General features: G+C 39.8%; 2 protein-coding genes across 4 annotated transcripts; both read left to right on the top strand.

Annotated features, from left to right (window-relative positions):
• The first annotated feature begins 92 nt into the window (after positions 1 to 92).
• LOC117341240 (cytochrome P450 4F6-like) lies at positions 93 to 16,426 on the top strand. Of its 3 annotated transcripts, none has more exons than XR_004535593.1 (15): positions 93 to 197; positions 955 to 1,039; positions 1,594 to 1,759; positions 2,216 to 2,420; positions 3,087 to 3,214; positions 6,331 to 6,455; positions 7,114 to 7,176; positions 9,720 to 9,846; positions 10,186 to 10,321; positions 10,761 to 10,884; positions 11,774 to 11,969; positions 13,166 to 13,248; positions 13,686 to 13,751; positions 15,131 to 15,918; positions 15,993 to 16,426. XR_004535593.1 is itself a non-coding variant. In XM_033903093.1 (14 exons), exons 3-14 carry the CDS (start codon positions 1,598 to 1,600, stop codon positions 15,270 to 15,272), a joined length of 1,557 nt encoding a protein of 518 aa, XP_033758984.1. In that variant the 5' UTR covers positions 93 to 197; positions 955 to 1,039; positions 1,594 to 1,597; the 3' UTR covers positions 15,273 to 16,426. The 3 variants fall into 3 exon arrangements, 1 of the variants encoding a protein (XP_033758984.1); XR_004535592.1 differs by having other exon boundaries at positions 15,956 to 16,426; XM_033903093.1 differs by having other exon boundaries at positions 15,131 to 16,426.
• LOC117340371 (luc7-like protein 3) lies at positions 15,719 to 20,935 on the top strand. The gene is made up of 3 exons (XM_033902133.1): positions 15,719 to 15,770; positions 16,487 to 16,616; positions 20,608 to 20,935. Exons 1-3 carry the CDS (start codon positions 15,719 to 15,721, stop codon positions 20,933 to 20,935), a joined length of 510 nt encoding a protein of 169 aa, XP_033758024.1.
• The last annotated feature ends 7,029 nt before the right edge of the window (positions 20,936 to 27,964 follow it).

Below are 27,964 nucleotides of genomic sequence, written 5' to 3'. Positions count from 1 at the left end.
TTTTGATTTTAGTCATCCTATATTGAAGAGCTTGGCTACCCCGTAAACCATGGCTTTACTAATCTGAAAATGTATAGTTTTAGGTAGACAAAAAACCCAAATCAAAACCGGAAGCTACAACACTATATTTTCAGGTCACTATATAGGTCGTCCATGAATCCAGGATCAGAAATGTCTCGGCCATCCGAGCGACAGTGGTAAGTCTTCACACTCTTCATTTGATATTCCAGTATATCATACTTTATATGGACGTGTAGAGCTATATCCTCATACAACATTTTGTATAAATTTACTGAAGTTTTTTTTATAAATATGGTAATTCCCGATTGATCATCCTTCACATGTGAAAATGTACGAAATAAAAAAAAGATATTAATATGGCTGGCCGTTACTACCAAGATTGTATCACGGTAGCATGTCTATAATTAGCATTAGGCCTGAGAGCTAATGAGATATGATTTAGGGGAGGTAACTCGTATACAGATATGGGATGTTGATTTACATTCTAGGCGGGCGTTACTCCAGTACCTCATACTTCCATCGACTGTGATTTTGGGTGGGGTTTTTTTCCACGCTGTTTTTGTCAACACGGTGATAAAAGTAAATAAGCTTCTAAAAAGTACTTATGCTCTTATACATTTTTATTATTATTTTGGTTTATTTCTTCGAAATGTTTGAACAGGACGTTCTGATAACTACGTAGTAATTAAGTTATACTTTGACTTGCTTTCACGCTTGAATGATCACGATGACGAATCATGACACAATTTTCACATCTGAAAACTTCTATAATATTTTCTTTGGTACTTTTTATCATTTTTATCTGATGAAATCCGAATAAGTATGACATGATGCAATAGGTAAACTTATTACTTAGACCGGGCTACTATTTATAGACGGCGATACGGATACTCTATACTACATATACTGATTCTCCACACGTTTATTCACCAGGTAGAATCTAAGGAGTCAGCATTACACCGATTCTGAACGAATTCGAACAAGACTTTATCGACGAGAGACAAAGGACCACCGAGAGGTAAAACTGTCATTTTAACACTGCCAGATACTTAACATGTCTTAGGGGACTGTTGAGTTCTGACGATAATCGTCCCGTGCTTGGGCTCCAACTATCGCGAACTATCGCTCTCAATACAAGCATCATACCACTAGACTAAAGGGAATTAACTGGGTGACCACATACTCTCCGCTTTCACACTACTTCCTCATTCACAAAGTTTTTTTTCGCCAAAACATAACAACAGTGTTATTTTTTTAGTTACTCGAGTGTCTGACAAGACTGAGCATTTTAATGTATCATATGTATGTGAATTACACGTATGTACTTTTATGTATTTAAAATGTGTGACACTTAAATAAGATATATCTTATCTTATCCTATCTTACAATGAATAGTAAAAATCTATTTTGTTCAACCATACTTAAGCTAAATTTGAACAAAATCCGGAATACCTTACGGGAGTAGCCTTTTAAGTCAAGTAATATTCCCCTAATCGTGTGTATTGGTAACTAGATTTCTCTCATGAATCGCCGAATGGTACTATTTATATTTTATCTGTTTGTACACTACAGAGCCATGGACAACTTGATACAGATCCTGCTCACCTTGTTGCTAGGATACGTGCTGTGGGTTATCGTTACGACCCTGTGGAGATACAACACTCTCTGTCGGACAGTTAAAGACTTCGCCCAATTAGCCCCCGCTCATTGGTTTTGGGGACATATGAAACTGGGATATGTAAGTGAAAATATACATGTACATGTACATATGTTCAATATAAAGTTGAATAGTTTTGTTAAGGTTTTACGTCAACGTAAGTTCATGTGATAGGCGATTCCATAGTACTGTCACACTGAAATGCCAGTGTCTGAGGGGACGAACGCTCTACTACAGACCAAAGGCTAGGCAGTCTCAAGGGAGTCACTATAAGAAGAAAGTATTAAGAAAGAAGAGAAAAGATCCTAAACTTAGTCTCATGAATCCTGCAATGGGACTTCATTTAGCAATGAAGTGCATAGCACAAAAACCGAACTGCTTTGATCAGAGACCGTTTCTTAGCAACGGCATGGAATGGGACGCCCATGATCGGACCTCATAATATATGAACAAAAGCTTCTTCGTCTTCTATTGACGAAACACCGATGAGGCTAAAATAGATCTTCTTTTTTTTATTAGATTTTTCTTATTTTACAGATGAGTGATATGCGGCTGCTGTTTGACCTACCCAGAGAAGAGGCGTACAGGATTAACCATAACAAGAAATGGTCAATCTTCTGGATGAGTTTTATACCAATGATCCAGGCCACCCACCCCGACAGTGCTAAAGCCGTACTGAAACTGTCTGATCCAAAACCAACGGGGCGAGGACAGGTCTATAACGTTTTGATTGATTTTATAGGTAAATAAATGTTATTCTGAAATTAAATCATAATCCATTATTATAGAATGAACCATCATATTCTGATTCACACCCAGTGGCTGAGGGGCGGGGCCCAAATAGGTCAAATTGACTAAACATTAAATAATCGGTTTTTTTTTCAAAACTCTGATTATCTAGAATGAATAACGTTTCAAACTTGAATCTGTGTACCAGATGTTAGCACCGTATTGACAATATTTGACTACTTCAATTCCGTTATTTTTGATTTTCCCCAAGTTAGGTTTTTCTAAACTTTTGGTATGATTTAATGGATGTCGTATGCTATCTAAAACCAATAAAATTAATTCTTTTGCAATTAGTTTGAGGTCAAATCATAAAATGACTGGTAAGACAGAATCATTCGCTCACCATGTACTTGATTTGTTTACATGAATTATATATCAAATCACAAAAGACCGACTATCGATATATCAGAACAACACGGGAGTCGTTAAGGCTCATTGGGCCTCTTCTTCTTGCAGCAGCAAGGGTGATCGTTGTATGTCGTGTGTACCTATATGCTTTGTTTAATTTGCATAGCGATGTATATTCATTGTCATCTTCTGTTTTTGTGTTCCGGTTGTTAACAAAACCTGTAATTATATATTGCAAAAATACATGATGACCTAATTTTGTGTTTCCTAGGCGACGGTTTGGTGACCAGCAATGGGAAGAAATGGGAAAGAAACCGGAAGTTACTTACTCCAGCTTTCCATTTCGATGTGTTACGTCCATATGTTAGGATCTACAACGAGGCCGCCGACATTGTACTGGTAAGTATTGTGTGTACATGTACTATACAAGGAAAATCTCTTTTGATGGTTATTTTTTTCCCTCATAAGTGCTTGCTGTCCTTTCTGTATAATTTGATAACCGAATTGTTGTTCACCAGAAGTAATTAAGTATATTAACTATGATATGTATTAGAATCCCCAAAACTGTCCTATTTTATAAATATTTGCAATTCACACTTTTCTAATTCAAATCGTTGGCAAAAACTCCCATTCTCTGAGTGCTAAAAAAAAACAAAAACAAAACAAAAACAAAAAAACAAGGAAAATCTGTTATCGAAGGATTTGACTAGATATGGATCATTTCTCTCTCGATAAATTCAAATACCTGACAGGGAGATGAACGGTTTTCAGGTATATAGAAAATATTGCCGCTAAATTAAAAAACAAAAACAAAAAAAATGTACTGGAAATTGAATCATTAACATGTTCATATAATTTTGATATAATAACTTAATTTGTAACAATGGAGGAAGAAAAGTTGATTATGACTTCCGACGTCATCTGTTGTAGAGTGGATTACCTGCCTTAGTATCACTGAATCACTGAATCACTGGAAGACATCGATATAAGTCTTATTTGACTTCTTTGATGTATCTTGACGTTTTCCCACAACTAATGTTTGTCCTTCGCGACTTCGTTCCGGTTGCACACACACTTAATAATCACAAAATTGTATATACACTTAAACAGTTCTAAAAAACATAATGTATACTCAGAGTATATTATCGAAGTTGGTCATAAAAAACTGGGGTATGTCTTACTGAGAAAGGTAGACGTTACGACTGTATACATTTATGGGTTAACTGATAGTCCAATAGTTCTACTATGGTTATATTGTATACACAGTTTGTGGAATACTTATGACGTAGTTTCCCAGTGGAGCTGGATTGGAACTCACACATTCTACATGTACAGGTTAGTTGAACGAGGGTTCAAATTTAGGGGGTGGTTACGCCAGTGCTTGTTTAACCTGTCCTTAAAGCTATTTACTGACGGGACTGAAACCACACATTCTGGTAGCGAGTTCCAGTTTAACACCACTCTGTTGCTGAAGTAGTTTAGGGTTTTCTGCTTTTTACATGGTTTTTTAAATAACATCTTTGTTAGTACCATTTCTCTCCGCTAGGCTGCGCTCATGAATACCTGTAGTAACGACCAATCATACAGTATTACCTGTAGTAACGACCATTCATACAGTATTTGAACCTTTACAAACAACCAATCAGTTTTACCTGTAGTGACAACCATTCATACAGTATTTTCGAAGCGAAGCCTAGCGGAGAGTAGAAAAACTACGGCAGGTAATCCAGTCTACATTTGTTGTCGTTGATAAACTCGGTAGTTTCGTTGTCACCATCCTGGTTCTCAAAGACTGACATAGCCTACACTGGACTGTTGTTTTACCACGCGAGTATCGTCGATAGAGCTGGAGAGTACACTGGACTGTTGTTTTACCACGCGAGTATCGTCGATAGAGCTGGAGAGTACACTGGACTGTTTTACCACGCGAGTATCGTCGATAGAGCTGGAGAGTACACTGGACTGTTTTACCACGCGAGTATCGTCGATAGAGCTTGAGAGTACACTGGACTGTTGTTTTACCACGCGAGTATCGCCGATAGAGCTGGAGAGTACACTGGACTGTTGTTTTACCACGCGAGTATCGCCGATAGAGCTGGAGAGTACACTGGACTGTTGTTTTACCACGCGAGTATCGTCGATAGAGCTGGAGAGTACACTGGACTGTTGTTTTACCACGCGAGTATCGTCGATAGAGCTGGAGAGTACACTGGACTGTTTTACCACGCGAGTATCGTCGATAGAGCTGGAGAGTACACTGGACTGTTTTACCACGCGAGTATCGTCGATAGAGCTTGAGAGTACACTGGACTGTTGTTTTACCACGCGAGTATCGCCGATAGAGCTGGAGAGTACACTGGACTGTTGTTTTACCACGCGAGTATCGTCGATAGAGCTGGAGAGTACACTGGACTGTTTACCACGCGAGTATCGTCGATAGAGCTGGAGAGTACACTGGACTGTTTTACCACGCGAGTATCGTCGATAGAGCTGGAGAGTACACTGGACTGTTGTTTTACCACGCGAGTATCGTCGATAGAGCTGGAGAGTACACTGGACTGTTTTACCACGCGAGTATCGTCGATAGAGCTGGAGAGTACACTGGACTGTTTTACCACGCGAGTATCGTCGATAGAGCTTGAGAGTACACTGGACTGTTGTTTTACCACGCGAGTATCGCCGATAGAGCTGGAGAGTACACTGGACTGTTGTTTTACCACGCGAGTATCGTCGATAGAGCTGGAGAGTACACTGGACTGTTTTACCACGCGAGTATCGTCGATAGAGCTGGAGAGTACACTGGACTGTTTTACCACGCGAGTATCGTCGATAGAGCTTGAGAGTACACTGGACTGTTGTTTTACCACGCGAGTATCGCCGATAGAGCTGGAGAGTACACTGGACTGTTGTTTTACCACGCGAGTATCGTCGATAGAGCTGGAGAGTACACTGGACTGTTTTACCACGCGAGTATCGTCGATAGAGCTGGAGAGTACACTGGACTGTTTTACCACGCGAGTATCGTCGATAGAGCTTGAGAGTACACTGGACTGTTGTTTTACCACGCGAGTATCGCCGATAGAGCTGGAGAGTACACTGGACTGTTGTTTTACCACGCGAGTATCGTCGATAGAGCTGGAGAGTACACTGGACTGTTGTTTTACCACGCGAGTATCGCCGATAGAGCTGGAGAGTACACTGGACTGTTGTTTTACCACGCGAGTATCGTCGATAGAGCTGGAGAGTCAAACTCCTCAACATCAACTTCTTACCTCAGGGACTCGAGAACCTGTTACAGTCTACATGTATTTGGACCTTCCGTAGTGTGTATAATTCAGCACCCCACCGCGAATCTTCATACAAATCTATGCTTTTTATGCATATTTTGCTCTCGTTAAATCGATTTTCAATTTGAATTATGGTTTGGTTCTTATTTCGCTACTCAGATGAAAAAAGAATCCTTTATATAAGATATTAACTGTACTATACATATATAATTTAAAATTTTCCCGCAGGACAAGTTTGCCACAATGATGAAGGAAAGTCCTAAAAGTATTGATATCACCGACGTTCTAAACCTCGCCACGCTGGACGTCATCCTCAGGTGTGCTTTGTCGTACGAGGGCAACATACAGAGGCAGTAAGTACGCCAACTAATTGACTGTTTAGTTAAAAGTTTAATTGACCGGCAGTTTAATTCCGATTGGTTGGTGATTTAATTGAGTAATGTTTTCTTTGGTTCATGTTTACCAGTATTGTTTTCGTTGGTTCATGTTTACCAGTATTGTTTTCGTTGGTTCATGTTTACCAGTATTGTTTTCGTTGGTTCATGTTTACCAGTATTGTTTTCGTTGGTTCATGTTTACCAGTATTGTTTTCGTTGGTTCATGTTAACCAGTATTGTTTTCGTTGGTTCATGTTTACCAGTATTTTTTTCGTTGGTTCATGTTTACCAGTATTTTTTTCGTTGGTTCATGTTTACCAGTATTGTTTTCGTTGGTTCATGTTCTGAACAATTATAATTGGTGCAACAACCTTGGATAAGTGGAGGTGGCCAAGTCGGCCAATGATGGTACACTAAATAATCGCAGTTTATTTTGCGGATAAAATTTTCGCAACCACGTCAATGGCCTACGAAATTGCGAAAATATCACCCCCGCAAAAATAATTAGCATTACGGTAAGTTCTAAGATTAAGGTCAGCGTTTGCGACAGTCAATTTAGGCACTTATATAATTAAATCTGATTACTTGATTTTGGACATAAGTTTTGACTTGGTCTATACTAATTTCGTTCCAGAGAGAAACACCCTTATGCCATGGCGGTACAAAGGATAGGGTCTCTTATAATGAGCAGAATGACGTAAGTATAAAACAACACACTTTCCCTCTCTATCAGCTTCTGAATGTTTAAAATGAGATATCCCTCGTGTATCATCTCGATGGCAAATTCAGATATTTATTTTTTTTAATTTGCAAACTTTTATTTGCGCCAATATATATATGTGTGTGTGTGTGTGTGTGTGGCTGGGTGTGTGGCTGGGTGTGTGGGTGTGTGTGTATAGGGTGTGTGTGGGTATAGGGTGTGTGTGTGTGTGTGTGTGTGTGTGTATAATTGGAATTAACACCTATTTTATCGTGTCTTTATAGAATAGACTTTCCTCAATAATCAAGAGATAGGACCATCATTGTACGATTATTTTACAGTGTTGACCATTATCTTGGTGTATCGTTTATTGACATCATTCTGTCTCGATAGGTACCCCTGACACCATTGTGTCTCGGTATGTACCCCTGACGTAATTCTGTCTCGGTAGGTACCCCTGTCATCATTCTGTCTCGGTATGTACCCCTGACACCATTGTGTCTCGGTATGTACCCCTGACGTCATTCTGTCTCGGTATGTACCCCTGACACCATTGTGTCTCGGTATGTACCCCTGACGTCATCCTGTCTCGGTATGTACCCCTGACGTCATCCTGTCTCGTTAGGTACCCCTGATATCATTCTGTCTCGGTAGGTACCCCTGACACCATTTTGTCTCGTTAGGTACCCCTGATATCATTCTGTCTCGATAGGTACCCCTGACGTCATCCTGTCTCGGTATGTACCCCTGACGTCATTCTGTCTCGGTAGGTACCCCTGACACCATTCTGTCTCGGTAGGTACCCCTGACATCATTTTGTCTCGTTAGGTACCCCTGACATCATTTTGTCTCGTTAAGTACCCCTGACATCATTTTGTCTCGTTAGGTACCCCTGACATCATTTTGTCTCGTTAGGTACCCCTGACACCATTGTGTCTCGGTAGGTACCCCTGACGTCATTCTGTCTCGGTAGGTACCCCTGACACCATTGTGTCTCGTTAGGTATCCCTGACACCATTGTGTCTCGGTATGTACCCCTGACGTAATTCTGTCTCGGTAGGTACCCCTGACACCATTGTGTCTCGTTAGGTATCCCTGACGTCATCCTGTCTCGGTATGTACCCCTGACGTCATTCTGTCTCGGTAGGTACCCCTGACACCATTGTGTCTCGTTAGGTACCCCTGACGTCATCCTGTCTCGGTATGTACCCCTGACGTAATTGTGTCTCGGTATGTATCCCTGACACCATCCTGTCTCGGTATGTACCCCTGACGTCATTCTGTCTCGGTAGGTACCCCTGACGTAATTGTGTCTCGGTATGTACCCCTGACGTCATTCTGTCTCGGTAGGTACCCCTGACGTAATTCTGTCTCGGTAGGTACCCCTGACACCATTGTGTCTCGGTATGTACCCCTAACATCATTCTGTCTCGGTAGGTACCCCTGACGTCATTCTGTCTCGGTAGGTACCCCTGACGTCATTCTGTCTCGGTATGTACCCCTAACATCATTCTGTCTCGGTAGGTACCCCTGACGTCATTCTGTCTCGGTAGGTACCCCTGACGTCATTCTGTCTCGGTATGTACCCCTAACATCATTCTGTCTCGGTAGGTATCCCTGACACCATTCTGTCTCGGTAGGTACCCCTGACACCATTGTGTCTCGGTATGTACCCCTAACATCATCCTGTCTCGGTATGTACCCCTAACATCATTCTGTCTCGGTATGTACCCCTGACGTCATTCTGTCTCGGTAGGTACCCCTGACGTCATCCTGTCTCGTTAGGTACCCCTGACACCATTGTGTCTCGGTTTGTACCCCTGACGTCATTCTGTCTCGGTAGGTACCCCTGACGTCATCCTGTCTCGTTAGGTACCCCTGACACCATTGTGTCTCGGTATGTACCCCTGACGTCATTCTGTCTCGGTAGGTACCCCTGACGTCATTCTGTCTCGGTAGGTACCCCTGACGTCATTCTGTCTCGGTATGTACCCCTGACGTCATTCTGTCTCGGTAGGTACCCCTGACGTCATTCTGTCTCGGTAGGTACCCCTGACGTCATTCTGTCTCGGTAGGTGACCCCTAACATCATTCTGTCTCGGTAGGTACCCCTGACACCATTCTGTCTCGGTAGGTACCCCTGACGTCATTCTGTCTCGGTAGGTACCCCTGACATCATTCTATCTCGGTAGATACCCCTGACACCATTCTGTCTCGGTAGGTACCCCTGACACCATTCTGTCTCGGTAGGTACCCCTGACATCATTCTGTCTCGGTAGGTACCCCTGACACCATTCTGTCTCGGTAGGTACCCCTGACGTCATTCTGTCTCGGTAGGTACCCCTGACATCATTCTATCTCGGTAGATACCCCTGACACCATTCTGTTTCGGTAGGTACCCCTGACAGCATCCTGTCTCGGTATGTACCCCTGACATCATTCTGTCTCGGTAGGTACCCCTGACACCATTCTGTCTCGGTAGGTACCCCTGACATCATCCTGTCTCGGTAGGTACCCCTGACGTCATCCTGTCTCGATAGGTACCCCTGGCAGTTCCTGTCCTGGACACTCTATATGATGTCCGCTGACGGGCAAGAATACAAACGACATCTGGATTACGTCCATGGATTTGCCGACGATCTGATAGCGAAACGAAAGAAGGCTTTGGTGAGTTTTATTAACGGTACAAGTTCAAATTCAAATTCAAATTCATTTTATTCTCTTTTCACATACTCACTGATATGGTGTATAGAGAAAAACATATTTACAATTTGATATATACAGTTATAGTAGTGTTCGTAGTTGATACACAGCACTGTTTCAAAACAAAGCATTTTCATTTTTATCAAGGAGGACAGAGAAGAGAATAGTTATCGCAGTGGGGACGGAATGACACATATTGATGTATAAAAGATTGGGAGTTCGTGCCAAATCATGTTTGATTTCTTATAGAAATACGAACTGGAAATAGTTTATTTCTGGATTTTATTCTGTTTGCGATTTCAGACAGAAGATTCGTCGTTGTTGGAAGGGAAGCATAGACTTGATTTCCTGGACATCCTAATGACAGCTAAAGACGAGTCCGGAGTCGGATTGACGGACCAGGAAATCCGGGACGAGGTGGACACTTTCCTGTTTGCTGGTAAGTAAAGATTGGTAGCTGAAATAACATATCGAGTTCCCAGCATCACTTTATATGCTAATAATAAAAGTACAATAATGTAACAAAGTTTCGCCAAAATTGCTGAAGTAAAAAGAAAACAAAAAAGGAAAAATTATAGTCTGTTCTATTTTATCGAACTTCTGCCAAAACCGCAAAAAATTGGACTTTTCTAAAAAGGGGATTAAGAAAGGCTATGGAAGTGAAAGCATTCATGTAATCTCTTCGCTGAGAGAGCTTGTCTTCGGCCATTTAGGGTTTCAGAAAAAGCACGAAAACGAGCCATAATTCCACTTGATAAGACATATGTAATGCCACTCTATTGAGACACCGAGACAGGTGTCTTTTACAACCAGTGAGGACAGAGAAACCTGTCTAAAAGCTGGACGATTGTTGAGAAACACACCTTTTTACTTTCCAGGACACGATACTACCTTCACGGCACTGAGATGGGCTCTGTATAACTTTGGGAAGTACCCGGATGAGCAAGACAAAGTTTACCGGGAAGTGTGTGACGTCATGGGAGACCAAAAGTACACAGAATGGTAAGAATTATGGGAAACCCTGGGCTATTTTTGATCATTTTAGGTCAGATGTAATTTTATTCCCTTACATAGTTTTCGACTTTCGCACAAATTTGCGTCTCACAAGTAGCTTTAACATTAAAGAAAACAGAAACAGTTGACAAAGACCGGTTAATTTATAATGACCTTAGGATGCTTATCCCAAGATATTAATAAAATTATCATTTTAAGTCACGTTACTAAAACACATACACGTTAACGCCACGCAATTAATCAGAAATGGTATGTTCCTTCCGTTATTCACAAAAAATCTATTTCGCAAGCAAATGTATTTTTGATTGGAAAAAACTTCAGCAAATCAGTTTTCGTAAATGACATTCCAAAATACTTTTATTCAAAGAAAATGAAATTATAATTCTTGTTTTTTTCTTTCTGGCGTCTTTCATATTAAAAAGAACAACAGCTCCGCACCAATGTTGAACATTGTTTTCAGCGAACATAGTTGCCAAACCTAGAAGGCCGACAGAACATCTTTTATCAGGCACAATATAGACGATTAAATTATATTTCATTTTCAAAATTTATACAGTAAACACATACCAAAAGTACTTAAGCATCACTCTTTTAACATCTATTTGCTTAACAACTTATTGGCTAACCTCACTCAGCCTCGGGTAGAAACTGGAGAGAACAAAAATGACAAATTTGATTTATTTTAAGATACAGTCACGACCTACCTATCCTATATGCTTGGCCTGTTAGCGGAAAAGCATTTAATTTTAACGTTGAACATGTCCGTTTTTACGGCTTTGGCTGTTCGGGATGACGAGGTCGTGTGTATACTGAATCCTTTATAGATATAGATTTTGTCGTGTATTTAAGTATATAAGTAATCCCCATTCGGCTTCAGGGAGGACCTGGGAAAGTTACAGAAGCTGACCATGTTTATGAAGGAGAGTATGAGGCTGTACCCCCCGGTGACTTCCAGCACCAGACTCCTCAAACAACCACTCGAACTGGACGGAGTCTCCCTCCCGGCCGGGACTTCTGTCACTGTAGCAATGATAGGTGTACACTACCATCCTGATGTCTACCCGGACTTCAATGTAAGTGACGAGTACCACTTGTGGTGACGATCGCTACATGTTGGGACACCATATACTGTAAATATCGTGACGAGTACCACATGTGGTGACGATAGCTACATGTTGGGACACCATATACTGTAAATATCGTGACGAGTACCACATGTGGTCACGGCGGCTACATGTTGGGACACCATATACTGTAAATATCGCGACGAGTACCACTTGTGGTGACGGCGGCTACATGTTGGGGCTACATATAGTGTAAATATCGTGACGAGTACCACTTGTGGTGACGATCGCTACATGTTGGGACTACATATTATAGTGTAAATATCGTGACGAGTACCACTTGTGGTGACGGCGGCTACATATTGGGACACCATATACTGTAAATATCGTGACGAGTACCACTTGTGGTGACGACGGCTACATGTTGGGGCTACATGTAGTGTAAATATCGTGACGTGTACCACTTGTGGTGACGATCGCTACATGTTGGGACACCATATACTGTAAATATCGTGACGAGTACCACTTGTGGTGATGACGGCTACATGTTGGGACACCATATACTGTAAATATCGTGACGAGTACCACTTGTGGTGACGATCGCTACATGTTGGGACACCATATACTGTAAATATCGTGACGAGTACCACTTGTGGTGACGATAGCTACATGTTGGGACACCATATACTGTAAATATCGTGACGAGTACCACTTGTGGTGACGATCGCTACATGTTGGGGCACCATATACTGTAAATATCGTGACAAGTACCACTTGTGGTGACGGCGGCTACATATTGGGACACCATATACTGTAATGGTCGTTAGGGATATATCTTGACGGAGTGGCTGAAGTCATTATGACACATATTGCAAATGCCAATTAAGGAACAAAATCTTTCTTATCCATTCTTGAAGATGGTAGTAAAGAAGCAGGATATTTTGAAAAATATTTGGAATTTTTACTCACAAATAAAAACTTATTTTCGAATTGGCCTGTATGCCAAATAAAAAGCACACACAACAATTTATTAAGATTGCTGAATTCTCCAATGTTGCAAAATTCATGTGTTGATTTTTATAACTACCTGATTCAGATAAAGATATCAATGGGGCCAAACGAGCACATCACGAGATCATAAACGAACACTTTACAGACATTTAACACAAATGCCACCTGTCTAATTAGTACGATTTTCATTTAAGGTATTTCGACCTGAACGTTTTCTTCCCGAGAATTCCGAGGACAGGGACCCTTATGCTTTCATTCCGTTTTCTGCCGGTCTCAGGTAAGAACAATCCTTTCTATTCCTCACTTAATTTTAATGTCTGTTTATTCTGTGTTGTGTCAAACACATATAAATCATAATATTTTACTTCATCTCAACTTCAACGTTGTGTAATTGTTTTACGTGGGTCGTCGATAAAAACGCTTGAGATGTCGGAACGTCTGGTCTTATTCCCCTCGTTCTATTTCAATAGTCTCGATGTAAATTTATATTTCGTATTTGCCTTTGTTTTACAGACTTTCGGTTTAGAATTTCGTCTGCATTCTGTCAAAAATCTGAAATGTTTAGTTTTTTTACATGTATAATCATTATGTAAGTTAATGCTTTCAGTAAATAAACAGAATTCAGACTCCAATTTCTATATAAAATCTTAAATCACATACATATACATGCTTATTCCTTAGACCGCTTATCAATCTATTAATTTGATTTTCCAGGAACTGCATTGGACAAAACTTTTCCATGAACGAACAGAAAGTGATGTTATCCAGAATACTTAAACGGTAACAAGCTGAGCACGTTTTACTGAATTAGCATTATAAAATACACTGTCATAACCAAACATATCAATCTACTATACAACATCGTCTGTAGTCGTCGAGTATTGATACACGAGTTATTCTGTCTGATAATGGTATCCAGCTTTGTTTGTACAATAAAATACTCTTGTCATTAAGTAATTACGTCACGTTGTAGTGTTCGTGGGAATCCATGTATAATTAGGTCACGTTGTGGTATTCGTGAGAATCCATGTATAATTAGGTCACGCTGTAGTATTAACGAGAATTGAAGTATAATTAGGTCACACTGTGGTATTCACGATAATCTGTGTTTAATTAGGTCACGCTGTGGAATTCACGAGAATCTATGATTATTTAGGTCACGTTGTGATATTCAGGAGAATCCATGTTTAATTAGGTCACGCTGTGGTATACATGAAAATCTATGTATAATTCAGTCACACTGTGATATTCATGAAAATCCATGTTTAATTAGGTCACGTTGTGATATTCAGGGGAATCCATGTATAATTAGGTCACGCTGTGGTATTCATGATAATTCATATATAATTAGGTCATGTTGTAGTATTCACGAGAGTCCATGAATAATTAGGTCACGTGGTAGTATTCGTGAGAATCCATGTATAATTAGGTCACGTTGTATATTCGTGAGAGTCCATGTATAATTAGGTCACGCTGTGGTATTTATGATGATTCATATATAATTAGGTCATGTTGTAGTATTCACGAGAGTCCATGAATAATTAGGTCACGTGGTAGTATTCGTGAGAATCCATGTTTAATTAGGTCACGTTGTAGTATTCGTGAGAATCCATGTTTAATTAGGTCACGTGGTAGTATTGGGGAGAATCCATGTATAATTAGGTCACGTTGTGGTATGCAGGATAATCCATGTTTAATTAGGTCACGTTGTGGTATTCGTGAGAATCCATTTTTAATTAGGTCACGTGGTAGTATTCGTGAGAATCCATGTTTAATTAGGTCACGTGGTAGTATTCGTGAGAATCCATGTTTAATTAGGTCACGTGGTAGTATTCGTGAGAATCCATTTATAATTAGGTCATGTTGTAGTATTCGGGAGAATCCATTTATAATTAGGTCACGTTGTGGTATTCGGGAAATCCATGTATAAATAGATCATAGTATGGTATTAAAGAGAACAACATCCACAGCTGGTCATTATTTTGGTACATAGTATATGTTGAACAAGGACAAGATATTGGTTGTTGAGATTAGCGTTTTGGTTTCGAGGTCACTTAGATATGTTTTAGCCAATTTCAGCCAAGTTTGAAAATCGAATTAGGGAAACTCAATTATGTATATCTTACTATTTGTCACGTGGTGTTTGGTTCTGTTTTCAGGTTCAAAGTCGTGTTGGACGAGGATCATGAAGTTATTCCGATACCCGAGTTGACACTCCGACCAAAGACTGGCATCAAAATTCGATTTGAGGAGAGAGACAATAATCAGAATAACATCCGAGGAGAGATCGAGAAAGAGTAATCATGATAATATCCGAGGGGAGATCGAGAAAGAGTGATCATGACAATATCCGAGGTGAGATCGAGAAAGAGTGATCATGATAATATCCGAGGGGAGATCGAGAAAGAGTGATCATGATAATATCCGTGGAGAGATCGAGAAAGAGTGATCATGACAATATCCGAGGTGAGATCGAGAAAGAGTGATCATGATAATATCCGAGGAGAGAACGAGAAAGAGTGATCATGATAATATCCGAGGAGAGATCGAGAAAGAGTGATCATGATAATATCCGAGGTGAGATCGAGAAAGAGTGATCATGATAATATCCGAGGAGAGATCGAGAAAGAGTGATCATGATAATATCCGAGGTGAGATCGAGAAAGAGTGATCATGACAATATCCGAGGTGAGATCGAGAAAGAGTGATCATGATAATATCCGAGGGGAGATCGAGAAAGAGTGATCATGATAATATCCGTGGAGAGATCGAGAAAGAGTGATCATGACAATATCCGAGGTGAGATCGAGAAAGAGTGATCATGATAATATCCGAGGAGAGATCGAGAAAGAGTGATCATGATAATATCCGAGGTGAGATCGAGAAAGAGTGATCATGATAATATCCGAGGAGAGATCGAGAAAGAGTGATCATGATAATATCCGAGGTGAGATCGAGAAAGAGTGATCATGACAATATCCGAGGGGAGATCGAGAAAGAGTGATCATGATAATATCCGAGGAGTGAGATTTAGGACCACAAACACGAAAACAAATTAGGAAGACAAATGTAATCATGTTTTGATTCTTCTGATAATATAATGATAAATAATGATCAATAATAAAATGTCAAAGTATCATTTCCGGAGAGGAAAAGACATAGAACCTTGATCTATATCGGGTTTTGAAGATAGGGAACACTTTTATATGTTATTTGTGCTATATTACAACACATATTATAACATATCATATTATAGCACATATTATGAGGACTGTGTTTTTGAGAGAGAGATGTTAAAGGGTCGTCGGGTATAAGGAACAAGTATTTGGAGTGATGTTAAAGGGTCGACAGCCTCATAATCATTAATTATCACAAATTATATTGTATATCTATCACATATTTTTGTATTACGAGAGTATAATAAATGTATTATTCCATGACGTACTGAAACATCATTTCAATTGTTTTTTTGTTTTGTTTTTATTGTTTGTTGTTGTTTTTTAAAAACAATTTAGATGTGGCCGCGATAGCCCAGCGGGTCAGAGCGCCGGCCAGGAAACCTGAGGTGAAGATCCGAGGTACAGGCGTCGACCCTCCTGTGATGGTTTGTGTTTCTGGAATGGACCTGTCTATGCTGTCGTGGTTGTATCCTTGGGCAAGGAGCCACTTTACACTTATTACTTTCGGTGGCATGCGACGGGCCTTCCGTGTGTTGTTAAGTGAGGTAGTCACCAACTACTACATAATGACACTGGCTATTCACGGGGTTATAAACCCAGCAATAAAACTTTTTTTTTCTGATCAAATGTAACGAAACATCTTCCGATTACATCAATTTTCATGCTTAAAGTTTGCTTGGACTATCGTATGTTCAAGTGGTGGTGACACTCAACTAATGGAGTCACAGAGTACAGAAAAATAATGTATATGTTAATTATTGACATCCTTTTTCTGTTGTGTTTCCTTAAGGGATATTTTCATGTATGAATGTGTGGACATTATACAGTGTAGCTGTATAAGTTTTGCGTAACCATCAACACAATTGAAAAACATTCTGTCAGTTACACATGTTCAAATTCTCCCTACATATTTTTCACCTGTTTACCTGTTTCGAGCAGGTATTTCACTTTTAATAATAACCAAGATTTATGGATGCATAACCTTTAAGGAACTCCACTAATGATAGAAATAACGAGTCAGTTATAGACGACCCATTCAGGCCTTCACAAGTCAGTCACGTTTTGTCATGTTGCCAATTTTCTGTGTGTTTCATAAATAGATAGTGATTGCAGTGACAGAGGTGCCTAATATTGTATTAGTATGTAACATGAACAATTAACCTCCTTATATTCTATGAGAGAGAGAAAGAATCTAGGTAACATACTGCCCACCAGCTGTGTGGACATTGGCCTCTTGTTTTTGTCTGTTCTTCATGTATGGATGTTCAGTTTGGGAATATAAACAAGAGGCCCATGGGGCCTGTATCGCTAACCTGGTTGGATTAGACCAAATGTCGAAATAATGTTCATATTAAATTTGTTTTATTTGTAAAACTCTAACAATGCTATATATGGTCATAGTGTGGGAATCCGAACTGCTTTAAAGATTAATGAAGTCCAGACTCTCTAAGGTCTGAAAGACCTCAAGAATTGTTTATAGAACATGCATTCATCATTCTATGACTAGCAGCGATTTAAAGGAATTACCTCTATTTCACCTATTGGGCCCCGCCCCTTTGGCCATTCGGGGGTCAGAGTCACCATTTATGCAAAATCTGTTCCCCTGTTTCTGACCAAATTGGGTTCAAATCCATTCATAACTTTATGACTAGTAGCGATTCAAAGGAATTACCTCTATTTTCCCCACTGGGCCCCGCCCTTTTGGCCCCTTTAGGGTCAGAGCCACCATTTATGCAAAATCTCTTCCCCTTCCCCAAAGGATGTTTCTGACCAAATTGGGTTCAAATTCATTCATAACTTTATGACTAGTAGCGATTCAAAGGAATTACCTCTACTTCCCCCACTGGGCCCCGCCCTTTTGGCCCCTTTAGGGTCAGAGTCACCGTTTATGCAAAATCTGTTCCCCTTCCCCGAAGGATGTTTCTGATCAAATTGGGTTCAAATCCATTCATAACTTTATGACTAGTAGCAATTTAAAGGAATTACCTCTATTTCCCCTATTGGGCCCCACCCTTTGGCCCCTTTAGGGGTCAGAGCCACCATTTATGCAAAATCTGTTCCCCTTCCCCAAGGATGTTTCTGACCAAATTTGGTTCAAATCCATTCATAACTTTATGACAAGTAGCGATTTAAAGGAATTACCTCTATTTCCCCTATTGGGCCCTGCCCCTTTGGTCCCTTTGGGGTCAGAGCCACCATTTATGCAAAATCTGTTCCCCTCCCCCCAAGGATGTTTCTGACCAAATTGGGTTGAAATCCATTCATAACTTTATGACTAGTAGTGATTTAAAGGAATTACCTCTATTACCCCTATTGGGCCCCGCCCCTTTGGCCCCTCGGGGGTCAGAATCACCATTTATGCAAAATCTGTTTCCATTTTCCGAAGGATGTTTCTGACCAAATTGGGTTCAAATCCATTCATAACTTTATGACTAGTAGTGATTTAAAGGAATTACCTCTATTACCCCTATTGGGCCCCGCCCCTTTGGCCCCTCGGGGGTCAGAGCCACCATTTATGCAAAATCTCTTCCCGTTCCCCCAAGGATGTTTCTGACCAAATTGGGTTCAAATCCATTCATAACTTTATGACTAGTAGAGATTTAGAGGAATTACCTCTATTTTCCATATTTGGCCCTGCCCCTTTGGCCCCTCGGGGGTCAGAATCACCATTTATGCAAAATCTGTTCCCCTTCCCCCAAGGATGTTTCTGACCAAATTGGGTTCAAATCCATTCATAACTTAATTTATGACTAGTAGCGATTTAAAGGAATTACTTTTATTTCCCCTATTGGGCCCTGCCCCTTTGGTCCCTTTGGGGTCAGAGCCACCATTAACGCAAAATCTTTTCCCCTTCCCCCAAGGAAATTTCTGACAAAATTGGGTTCAAATCCATTCATAACTTTATGACTAGTAGAGATTTAGAGGAATTACCTCTATTTCCCATATTTGGCCCCACCCCTTTGGCCCCTCGGGGGTCAGAATCACCATTTATGCAAAATCTGTTCCCCTTCCCCAAGGATGTTTCTGACCAAATTTGGTTCAAATCCATTCATAACTTTATGACTAGTAGCGATTTAAAGGAATTACCTCTATTTCCCCTATTGGGCCCCGCCCCTTTGGTCCCTTTGGGGTCAGAAGCCACCATTTATGCAAAATCTGTTCCCTTTCCCCCAAGGATGTTTCTGACCAAATTGGGTTCAAATCCATTCATAACTTTATGACTAGTAGAGATTTAGAGGAATTAGCTCTATTTCCCATATTTGGCCCCGCCCCTTTGGCCCCTCGGGGGTCAGAGCCACCATTTATGCAAAATCTGTTCCCCTTCCCCCAAGGATGTTTCTGACCAAATTGGGATCAAATCCATTCATAACTTTATGACAAGTAGAGATTTAGAGGAATTAGCTCTATTTCCCATATTTGGCCCCGCCCCTTTGGCCCCTCGGGGGTCAGAATCACCATTTATGCAAAATCTGTTCCCATTCTGCCAAGGATGTTTCTGGCCAAATTTGGTCAAAATCCAATAAGAACTTTGTGACTAGTAGCGATTTGAAGCAAATGCTGACGGACGGACGGACGGACGGACGGACGCCGCGCCATGGCATAAGCTCACCGGACCTTCGGTCCAGGTGAGCTAAAACTAGAGGAAGTTACTAACACATCCAAAGATTTCAATTATAATGACCAAGTATCATTGTAAGAGTTCTTTTGATTCTTGTACACAAAATTCACTTCATGAAACAAAACATGGTTTGATTTGATTGCCTCCATTTTTAGTCCCCAACTGGTGAAATCAGGGAGACTATATATAGGTTTCCTCCCCTCTGTTCTGTACGTATATACATAACACCAATGCTTGTCAGTAATCTAGTGGCTCTGTTCCTTGAGAGAAGCTTGTCAGTAATCTAGTGGCTCTGTTCCTTGAGAGAAGCTTGTCAGTAATCTAGTGGCTCTGTTCCTTGAGAGAAGCTTGTCAGTAATCTAGTGGCTCTGTTCCTTGAGAGAAGCTTGTCAGTAATCAAGTGGCTCTGTTCCTTGAGAGAAGCTTGTCAGTAATCTAGTGGCTCTGTTCCTTGAGAGAAGCTTGTCAGTAATCTAGTGGCTCTGTTCCTTGAGAGAAGCTTGTCAGTAATCTAGTGGCTCTGTTCCTTGAGAGAAGCTTGTCAGTAATCTAGTGGCTCTGTTCCTTGAGAGAAGCTTGTCAGTAATCTAGTGGCTCTATTCCTTGAGGGATTTGGATCAAACTTCACACAATGATTTCAGACTGTAATGTGATATATCAGATGAGTTTGAGGTGTATTGTTTTGCGTCAAGGTCAAGGTCACATACAATTTTTGTTGGTTTTTTTTTGGGGGGGGGGGGGGGGAGATTAGTAGGGGATATGTATTGCATTAGCAAGCAATACCCATCATACCTGTTTGATATCACATGATCATCACATTCTTACTTTTCTGTAACAGATCAAGGTCCAGGTCTCCACCCACTCGAGGTCGTAGCAGGAGTCGGGAGAGGAAGAGGTCACGAAGTCGGGAGAGGAAGAGGTCACGAAGTCGGGAGAGGAAGAGGTCACGAAGTCGGGAGAGGAAGAGGTCACGAAGTCGGGAGAGGAAGAGGTCACGAAGTCGGGAGGAAGAGGTCACGAAGTCGGGAGAGGAAGAGGTCACGAAGTCGGGAGAGGAAGAGGTCACGAAGTCGGGAGCGAAGGTCCCGGGAGAGGAAGAGGTCACGAAGTCGGGAGAGGAAGAGGTCACGAAGCTGGGAGCGAAGGTCCTCATCTTGTGGCCGTGATCGCCGCAGCAGAGCGCGATGGTCGTCAGGGACGATACTAAACGTACCATCAAAAGTGACATGATGTCAAACAAACATTTTTACGTAACAATGTTTTTAACTACATGTAATTGTCTTTTGAATGAGAATTGGTTCTGTGAATTCATACCCTCAGTTATCATAAAGGACATATACGAATATTTCCTTTGGAATTGGTATTTATCGCCTATATTCGTCCCGATCTCAATGGAGGAGATTCCAACAAGGTTAGCACTTCATCCAGCTTTGAAAATATATTCAGATGTGACCAAATTCAGATTTTTTTTTAGACATTTAGGGCCTAGAGTAGTTTTTCCTTCGTTATGAACACTACTCACTACAATATATTGTCATCATATATAATATTGTTGAACATTTATGACCATCTGACCATCTGATTATATGAATTATGTCCGATCTACTTACAAGACCAATGTCTGTACATTTCTACCACAGATTCTTAAAAGGACTGACTCATGAGAAAGTACTCCATGCAGTTGAAAATTCGATAGACAAGGAGAAAATAAGATCCATCCAAATACTTGACAAAACTTGATAAACAAAAACGGCTTTACTAACAGAAGGAACAGTTATAGATTTCCAGACCATCCGTTTTACCAGTGTAGAACAAAATATTACAAATGTGACAATAAAGGATGCACCGGTTGAAATGTCCGATGAAATCATTTGTACTCACATGTCGAAATTTGGAGAACTAGTAAATGGGTCTGTGAAAAGAGGGAAAATCAGGGGAACTGATATCGAAAACGGATCTAGGTATCTTGCGTTAGTGAATTGTGTGTCCTCGTTGCCATTAAAAACCAACTTTGGGCGATTCACAGTTAGACTGTTTGGCGACAACAATCGTACGGCATGTTTCCGATGTGGAGAAACCGGCCATCCTTCATATCAGTGTCCGATTAGAGGTGAAATTATCAGAAAATGTCATAGATGTGGTAGTCTTGATCATGTCATTAGAGACTGTTCGGCTGTAGACGAAAGGACATGTCATTTTTGTAAGGAAATGGGTCATCTACAGCGCGATTGCAAGAAAAAATTACGCTTCGACCAATACGGTGAATATGTCGACGAGATAGAAGAAGTAAACAATACATCCACGTGTTCGACAGAACAACAACAAACGAGTAACGATGTAAACAATAAGGATACACCGCAAAGTGAAAATAAAAACGGACATCAAGTTTCAATCAGGGTCATTGACGCGCTTGATAAAGTCAATAGTGCATTTCCAGATGCAGCCATCGGACTGTGCACCGTGATTAAACGCAAGGCGAAAGGGCCAAGACCCGCAGTCTACAATGAAGCAGTTGTCAAACTGAACAGTTTCATCAAGAAACTGTGTGATAGCAGGGAATACTTAACTGTTATAGACTGCTATGATGTTTTCACCAAAGACAATCAAGCTGTAGGTAATATGTATGACAATCAAAGTACTGTAAGTACTGTAGCGCTAAAACTCTTGTGCAATTTTATCAGTTGACAATATTTTACACGTTTTTTTTTCTGTTGGAATTGTATCACAAACAGGATTTCCCTTATTTTTGAGCAAGTCGATATTCAGTTCTTCAATTGGTTCATTATCGTAATTTCACAGATAACACGTTTGGACCTGACCAAACTCACATGTCCATTGTATTCATTTCAGTTAGCCAAAAGCCGTTTGAAAGTGTTAACAAAGTTGTTTCATTGAATATGGTTGATGTTAACTTATTCCAACACACGTTGTTGACTTCTATTACATGAACGCACAAGTCAAATGTGTGAAGCAGTGTCAAGGTAAAAATGAATGTCAGACGGACACTGCAACATTTTGAAGCGTTTTACCCTGGTCGTTGTATTGAAAAGATTTAGTGAAAAGACTATTCCGACTCTCAACGCTATCAGATTAATTAAATCTTAAAGAATGAAGAATTTCGTCGGACTCTACAATTTTTAAGGAAACTCGCCATATTCTGATTCAGTCAATGCATGGAAAGGGTAGGTGGTATATCTTATCAATAAACGGGCCACAAATCCACCAATTGCAAAAGTGGCAATCGAATATGGCCTAACTGTTAAGGCATGTCAACATGTTACTAAGGTTGATGGAAATCTCTCGGACTACACATACTCCCAAACAACCTAAAATTCTACTTGCACACATGTATTAATGGCAACCCAAGATCACATATATATGGCTTGGTCGATGCCTCCATAATAGTTATATCTGTTTTCTATGTCAATGCCACGAAATTGCAAAAAAAATAGGGACGGAGTTATTAGGAAGAGTACCGGGAACTGGCAACGGTGTTTTGTGTATTTGAGGTATTTGCCGAAACGAAGAAAAACAAGAAATCCCAGAGGGATCTTGGCGCCCACCATTGAATGATCTTTATATATTCCATGTCAGATTGATCTTCTCTATATTTTCTCTTCCTCTTACTAATCTGTGTAAATTGAGAAACATCCCTCAGTGTTTTCAAACAAATTGGTTTGGTTTAGTTTGTTTAACGTCCTATAAACAGCAAGGGTGTGCCATGTTTAGGAGGTTGAGGAAAGCCGGAGTACCTGGAGAAAAAAACCACCGGCCTACGGTCAGGACAAAGGGAACCTATATATGAAATTTGAGATTTAGCGATAATGGCTGTCTGTCTGCCATGTTGTTTTCAGATTGGTCCCAAAATGAAATACGAGGGACTAAGAGGAACCTACATATGAAATTTCAGGAGGATCCCTTCTGTACTCTCTGAGAAATAGCGATAACAAACTTCAATTGTCAAAATCTAAGATGGCTGCCTGTCGGTCATGTTGTTTTCCGATTGGCCCCAACATGAAATATGCATACATTGTTACTAGGGTCCAAGGGCAACAACCTACATATGGAACTTCAGAAAGATCCCTTTAGTACTTTCTGAGAAATAGCGATAATAAACTTCAATTGTCAAAATCCAAGATGACTGCCTGTCGGCCATGTTGTTTTCTGACTGGTCCCAAAATGAAATATGCATACATTGTAACTAGGGACCAAGGGCAACCTACATATGAGATGGTGGGCTAAAAATGAGGTCATAATTGGTATTAATTTCAGAGAATGGACTCAAGTATATGTTCTACATTGCACAACTGTATCTTATGTAAAATTTTAGGGGTTTATTTTTCAATCTTTCGTGATTCACAGCCCGATTCCCGTCTGAGTTGAATATTAATTCAATAGTTCTATATGTTGTTTAAATAGCATAATTATTAAGACATAAATTGAAATATTAAAGACACCTGAATAAACTATATATTTTTTTCAATAATCAACACAAAGGTTGCTGCATTGAAATCATCTAAATTTTAAGAACATCTTTTTTTGATATACATATGTTACACCATAACTTTTTTACACGTTTTATAATTCCAACATCCTCATTATGCAAATTCCACATGAACTTGTATAATACAAAATAAGAATAAAAGATAATGATTTAATATATTATCCATGGTTATACATATTACATAATATGCAAGAAATAGTGAGTGCGTGGCACAGTAGAATGGTGATTTGCAGTCTTTTGTGGTATTTTATATAAATTATACAAAGGCAACGCAATTACCAGTTTGCATTATTACTTTACCTTGATAAGTAAGATTATGAACTATATATGATTGACTACTCGGATTCAATTTCTGTATGAAATATTTATTATATAGATTTACTAGGCAATACGACTTTCAACATATTTCAATTATACATTCACAGTTATGGAAGTAATTTCTACCATATATGAAGATAAATTTCTCACACATGGGAAGATTTATAAGTTGACATATCTGTGTATCTCTATAACCGGTCAGTGTATTGAAAGATTTCCTGAGGCTATACCTGAACTGTCCAGGTAATCAAAGAGTGTCACACCTGTACCAGCAGGGGTGAGGAGAGGAGGGGAGGGGGAGGTGGTGGTGGTGGTGGGGGTTGTTAACCTATATACCTTCATTTTTCACCTGCGAGATATACCCAGAGTTTCATAAGACTGTCTTTATAATAACTTTAACAAGATGTATACCAGTAAGATGGCGGCACCTTGATAACACCGGTCGAGTCCCGCTCCGATATTTTCGAGAAGAAACTATGTTTCCAGGACATATAGTTAACCCAAAATGAGCAGACTGGCAAGGGATGTGATCGTCTGAAACGGTATTGTACCATTTTACGATTTGGTGCACTTGTTTGTTGAATTCTGGAGCCTTTTATTCCGTAACTATCGATCTACTATATTGACTATATGATATATATACACAACTTGTACAATCGATATGAACTCTATGAACCGAGTCCTTGTGTGAACCGGTTATATCGCTGAAGATTCGTCACGCACTATTGATTTACCTGTATACATGCACGCGTACATGCCCGTGACAACACAATGTCTGTGACTCCGACATCAGCGATACTTCACCAAACTAGAGAGACTTTATTTGGTGAAGTCAAAAGTGATGAATCAGTAACACAGTTGAATAAAATTATTGAACTTGTCCAAAACATTGATATTCGCCTCAAACGCCTTGAGCCCATTGAGAACAAACTCAATACAGTACAGAGCTCGTTAGACTCACTAACACTGAAAGTGCATTCCCTTGAAAACGAAATAACGAGTCTGACAGAAAAAAATGTTGAAATGGAAGTGAGCTGTAGAACAATAAGTGACATGTTTGATGAAATGAAAATCACAACAGAAAAACAAACTAAACAAATAAAAACAATTCAACGCACGGTATCAACACCCTCACAAACAGACACTAAAGTGAACGAGTTAGAACAATCCGTTAAAGAGCTAAAGGCTGAAAAAGAAGACATGAAAAACAGTGTTACAGAGCTTAAGTGGCGCTCAATGAAAAACAATCTAGTGTTTAGTGGTCTACGAGAGGATAATGGTGAGGACACTGAATCCAAACTTCGGGATTTCCTTAGTATTGAACTCGGAATCAACGGGGTGGAACTAGGTAATGTCCATAGGTTCGGAAGTTTGTGCGCGGGAAGAACAGACAAATAGTTGCGAGGTTCTTGTTTAATCAAGATAGGTCCAATGTTCTAAGAAACGCAAAAAAACTCAAAGGAACCACATTTTACATAAATGAACAGTTCCCATCTGAAATCGAAGATAAGAGGAAATTGTTGTATCCCAAACTCAAAGATCTGCGACGAGCCAAATTAGTTCGGGATAAATTGATCGTAGACGGACGTCTTTATACGGGTGACATCGGTACCACTACGGGGGAGGGACAGGCGAGAAGTGTTCCGAGTGAAAGAGTTCGGAATGATCGCGCGGCTAGCAACGACAGAGCGCGCAACAACAGACCAACTGTAGGTAGGCCTAATGTTCAATCCGTCAGCGACAGTGACACTCTGCGTCCATCGCCCAATAACAATACAACACAGAACTTCAAGGAGCCACAAACGACTACAGGCTATCCACACAGAGTGACACCACCGGCAAAACGCGTGCGCACATCTGGTCGATCCAACTTCTCGGCCGACGCTAGACAGGACCGATCCGACGAGGAAACTTTTGTTAAAACAGTATAGGGGCACGCGGAGGGAGAATCATCAAAATGTCTGCAAGATACTACATTCAAAATAACAAGTATTAATGTAAATGGTCTCACTAGCAAACTTAAATGCCCAGAATTTATAGAATTTATTACAAAACATGATATGATCTGTATCACAGAGTCTAAGACTGATAGTGCAGACTTGGTAGATATTGAAGGCTACACTTCATTTTGTAAACATAGAAAGTCATTATCAACCATCAAATCTGGTGGTATTGTTGTATATATCAAGGATGAATATGTAAAATATGTATCTCAAATAAGAACAGACAATGATAATGCACTATGGGTTAAAATGAATAAGTCTATTTTCAACAACGATGGCAATGTATTGTTTGGTGTAACATATATACCTCCTGCCAATTCGAATTATTCTACACTTGATTGTTTTGAAGAAATCGAAAACGAATTACTAAACTCCAGTAATGATGTTAAATGTATTTGTCTTTTGGGCGATTTTAATAGTAGAACAGCAAACGCTCCTGATTTTATAGATGATATAGATGATGATCTTGATGACCAGGATGTAAATAAATTTGAAGAAATACATGTACCAAAGACAAGATTTTCTCAAGATCCAGTACGAAATAATTATGGCGGGCGTTTATTAGACATGTGTAAACACTGTAATATCTTTATTTTAAATGGTAGAATGGGCGAAGACCGAGATGTCGGTAAACTTACATGTAAGAATGCAAGTGTTGTAGATTATTGTATAGGGAATTTTGAACTGTTTAAATTAGTAGATAATTTTTCTATTAATGAATTTTCTTCTCTTTTGTCAGATGTACACTGTCCAATGCACCTAAATCTACTTAAAACATGTAATATTACAAACGATTGTGATAATGAGATTTCCGAAGATGATTGTTTTATTCCCAAACCAAAAAAATGGAATGATATTGAAAAGGATAAGTTTGTACAGTCAGTATCTGAAAGATACTCGTATATAGAGAATATTGTAAATAACATGTGCAATAATGAAATTGAAAATGTAACTTTTATCATTGAAACTGTAAATACTTTGAGTGAAATTTTCGTCGATGCCGCTAAACATGCTTTTGGTACTACCCAACCTATGACCAAACATTCCAATTTCAAAAAGCCATGGTTCACTAAAGATTGTAAATCAGCAAGACAGAATTACAGAAAAGCCAAAAGATTATATAAAAGGTATGGTGACCAAGTATTTAAAGAAGATTTATACGATAAGGAACGCAAATATCGTAAAACGCTGAAGTCATCAGTTACTGCACATAAAATTCAGATTAAAACGAAATTAAACAATTTAAGATCTAGAAACCCAAAAGAATATTGGAAAATATTAAACAAAGGTAGTCCTAGTAAGAAAAAAACATGTAAGGCAGATATCGAGGATCTCTACAATTATTTCAGTAAATATTTTAACCATAATGT

Source organism: Pecten maximus, chromosome 13, assembly GCF_902652985.1.
Source record: "Pecten maximus chromosome 13, xPecMax1.1, whole genome shotgun sequence".
Taxonomy (NCBI): domain Eukaryota; kingdom Metazoa; phylum Mollusca; class Bivalvia; order Pectinida; family Pectinidae; genus Pecten; species Pecten maximus.
The sequence above is the reverse complement of the archived record's forward strand: the minus strand, read 5'-3'. Positions and strand labels throughout refer to the sequence as shown.

Coding starts and splice junctions, on each gene's coding strand:
- LOC117341240 (XM_033903093.1), top strand. CDS start 1,598: ATGGACAACTTGATACAGATCCTGCTCACCTTGTTGCTAGGATACGTG. Junction 2,421..3,086: donor CGTTTTGATTGATTTTATAG/GTAAATAAATGT, acceptor TGTGTTTCCTAG/GCGACGGTTTGGTGACCAGC. Junction 3,215..6,330: donor AGGCCGCCGACATTGTACTG/GTAAGTATTGTG, acceptor ATTTTCCCGCAG/GACAAGTTTGCCACAATGAT.
- LOC117340371 (XM_033902133.1), top strand. CDS start 15,719: ATGATAATATCCGTGGAGAGATCGAGAAAGAGTGATCATGACAATATC. Junction 15,771..16,486: donor TGATCATGACAATATCCGAG/GTGAGATCGAGA, acceptor AAAACAATTTAG/ATGTGGCCGCGATAGCCCAG. Junction 16,617..20,607: donor CTGTCTATGCTGTCGTGGTT/GTATCCTTGGGC, acceptor TTTCTGTAACAG/ATCAAGGTCCAGGTCTCCAC.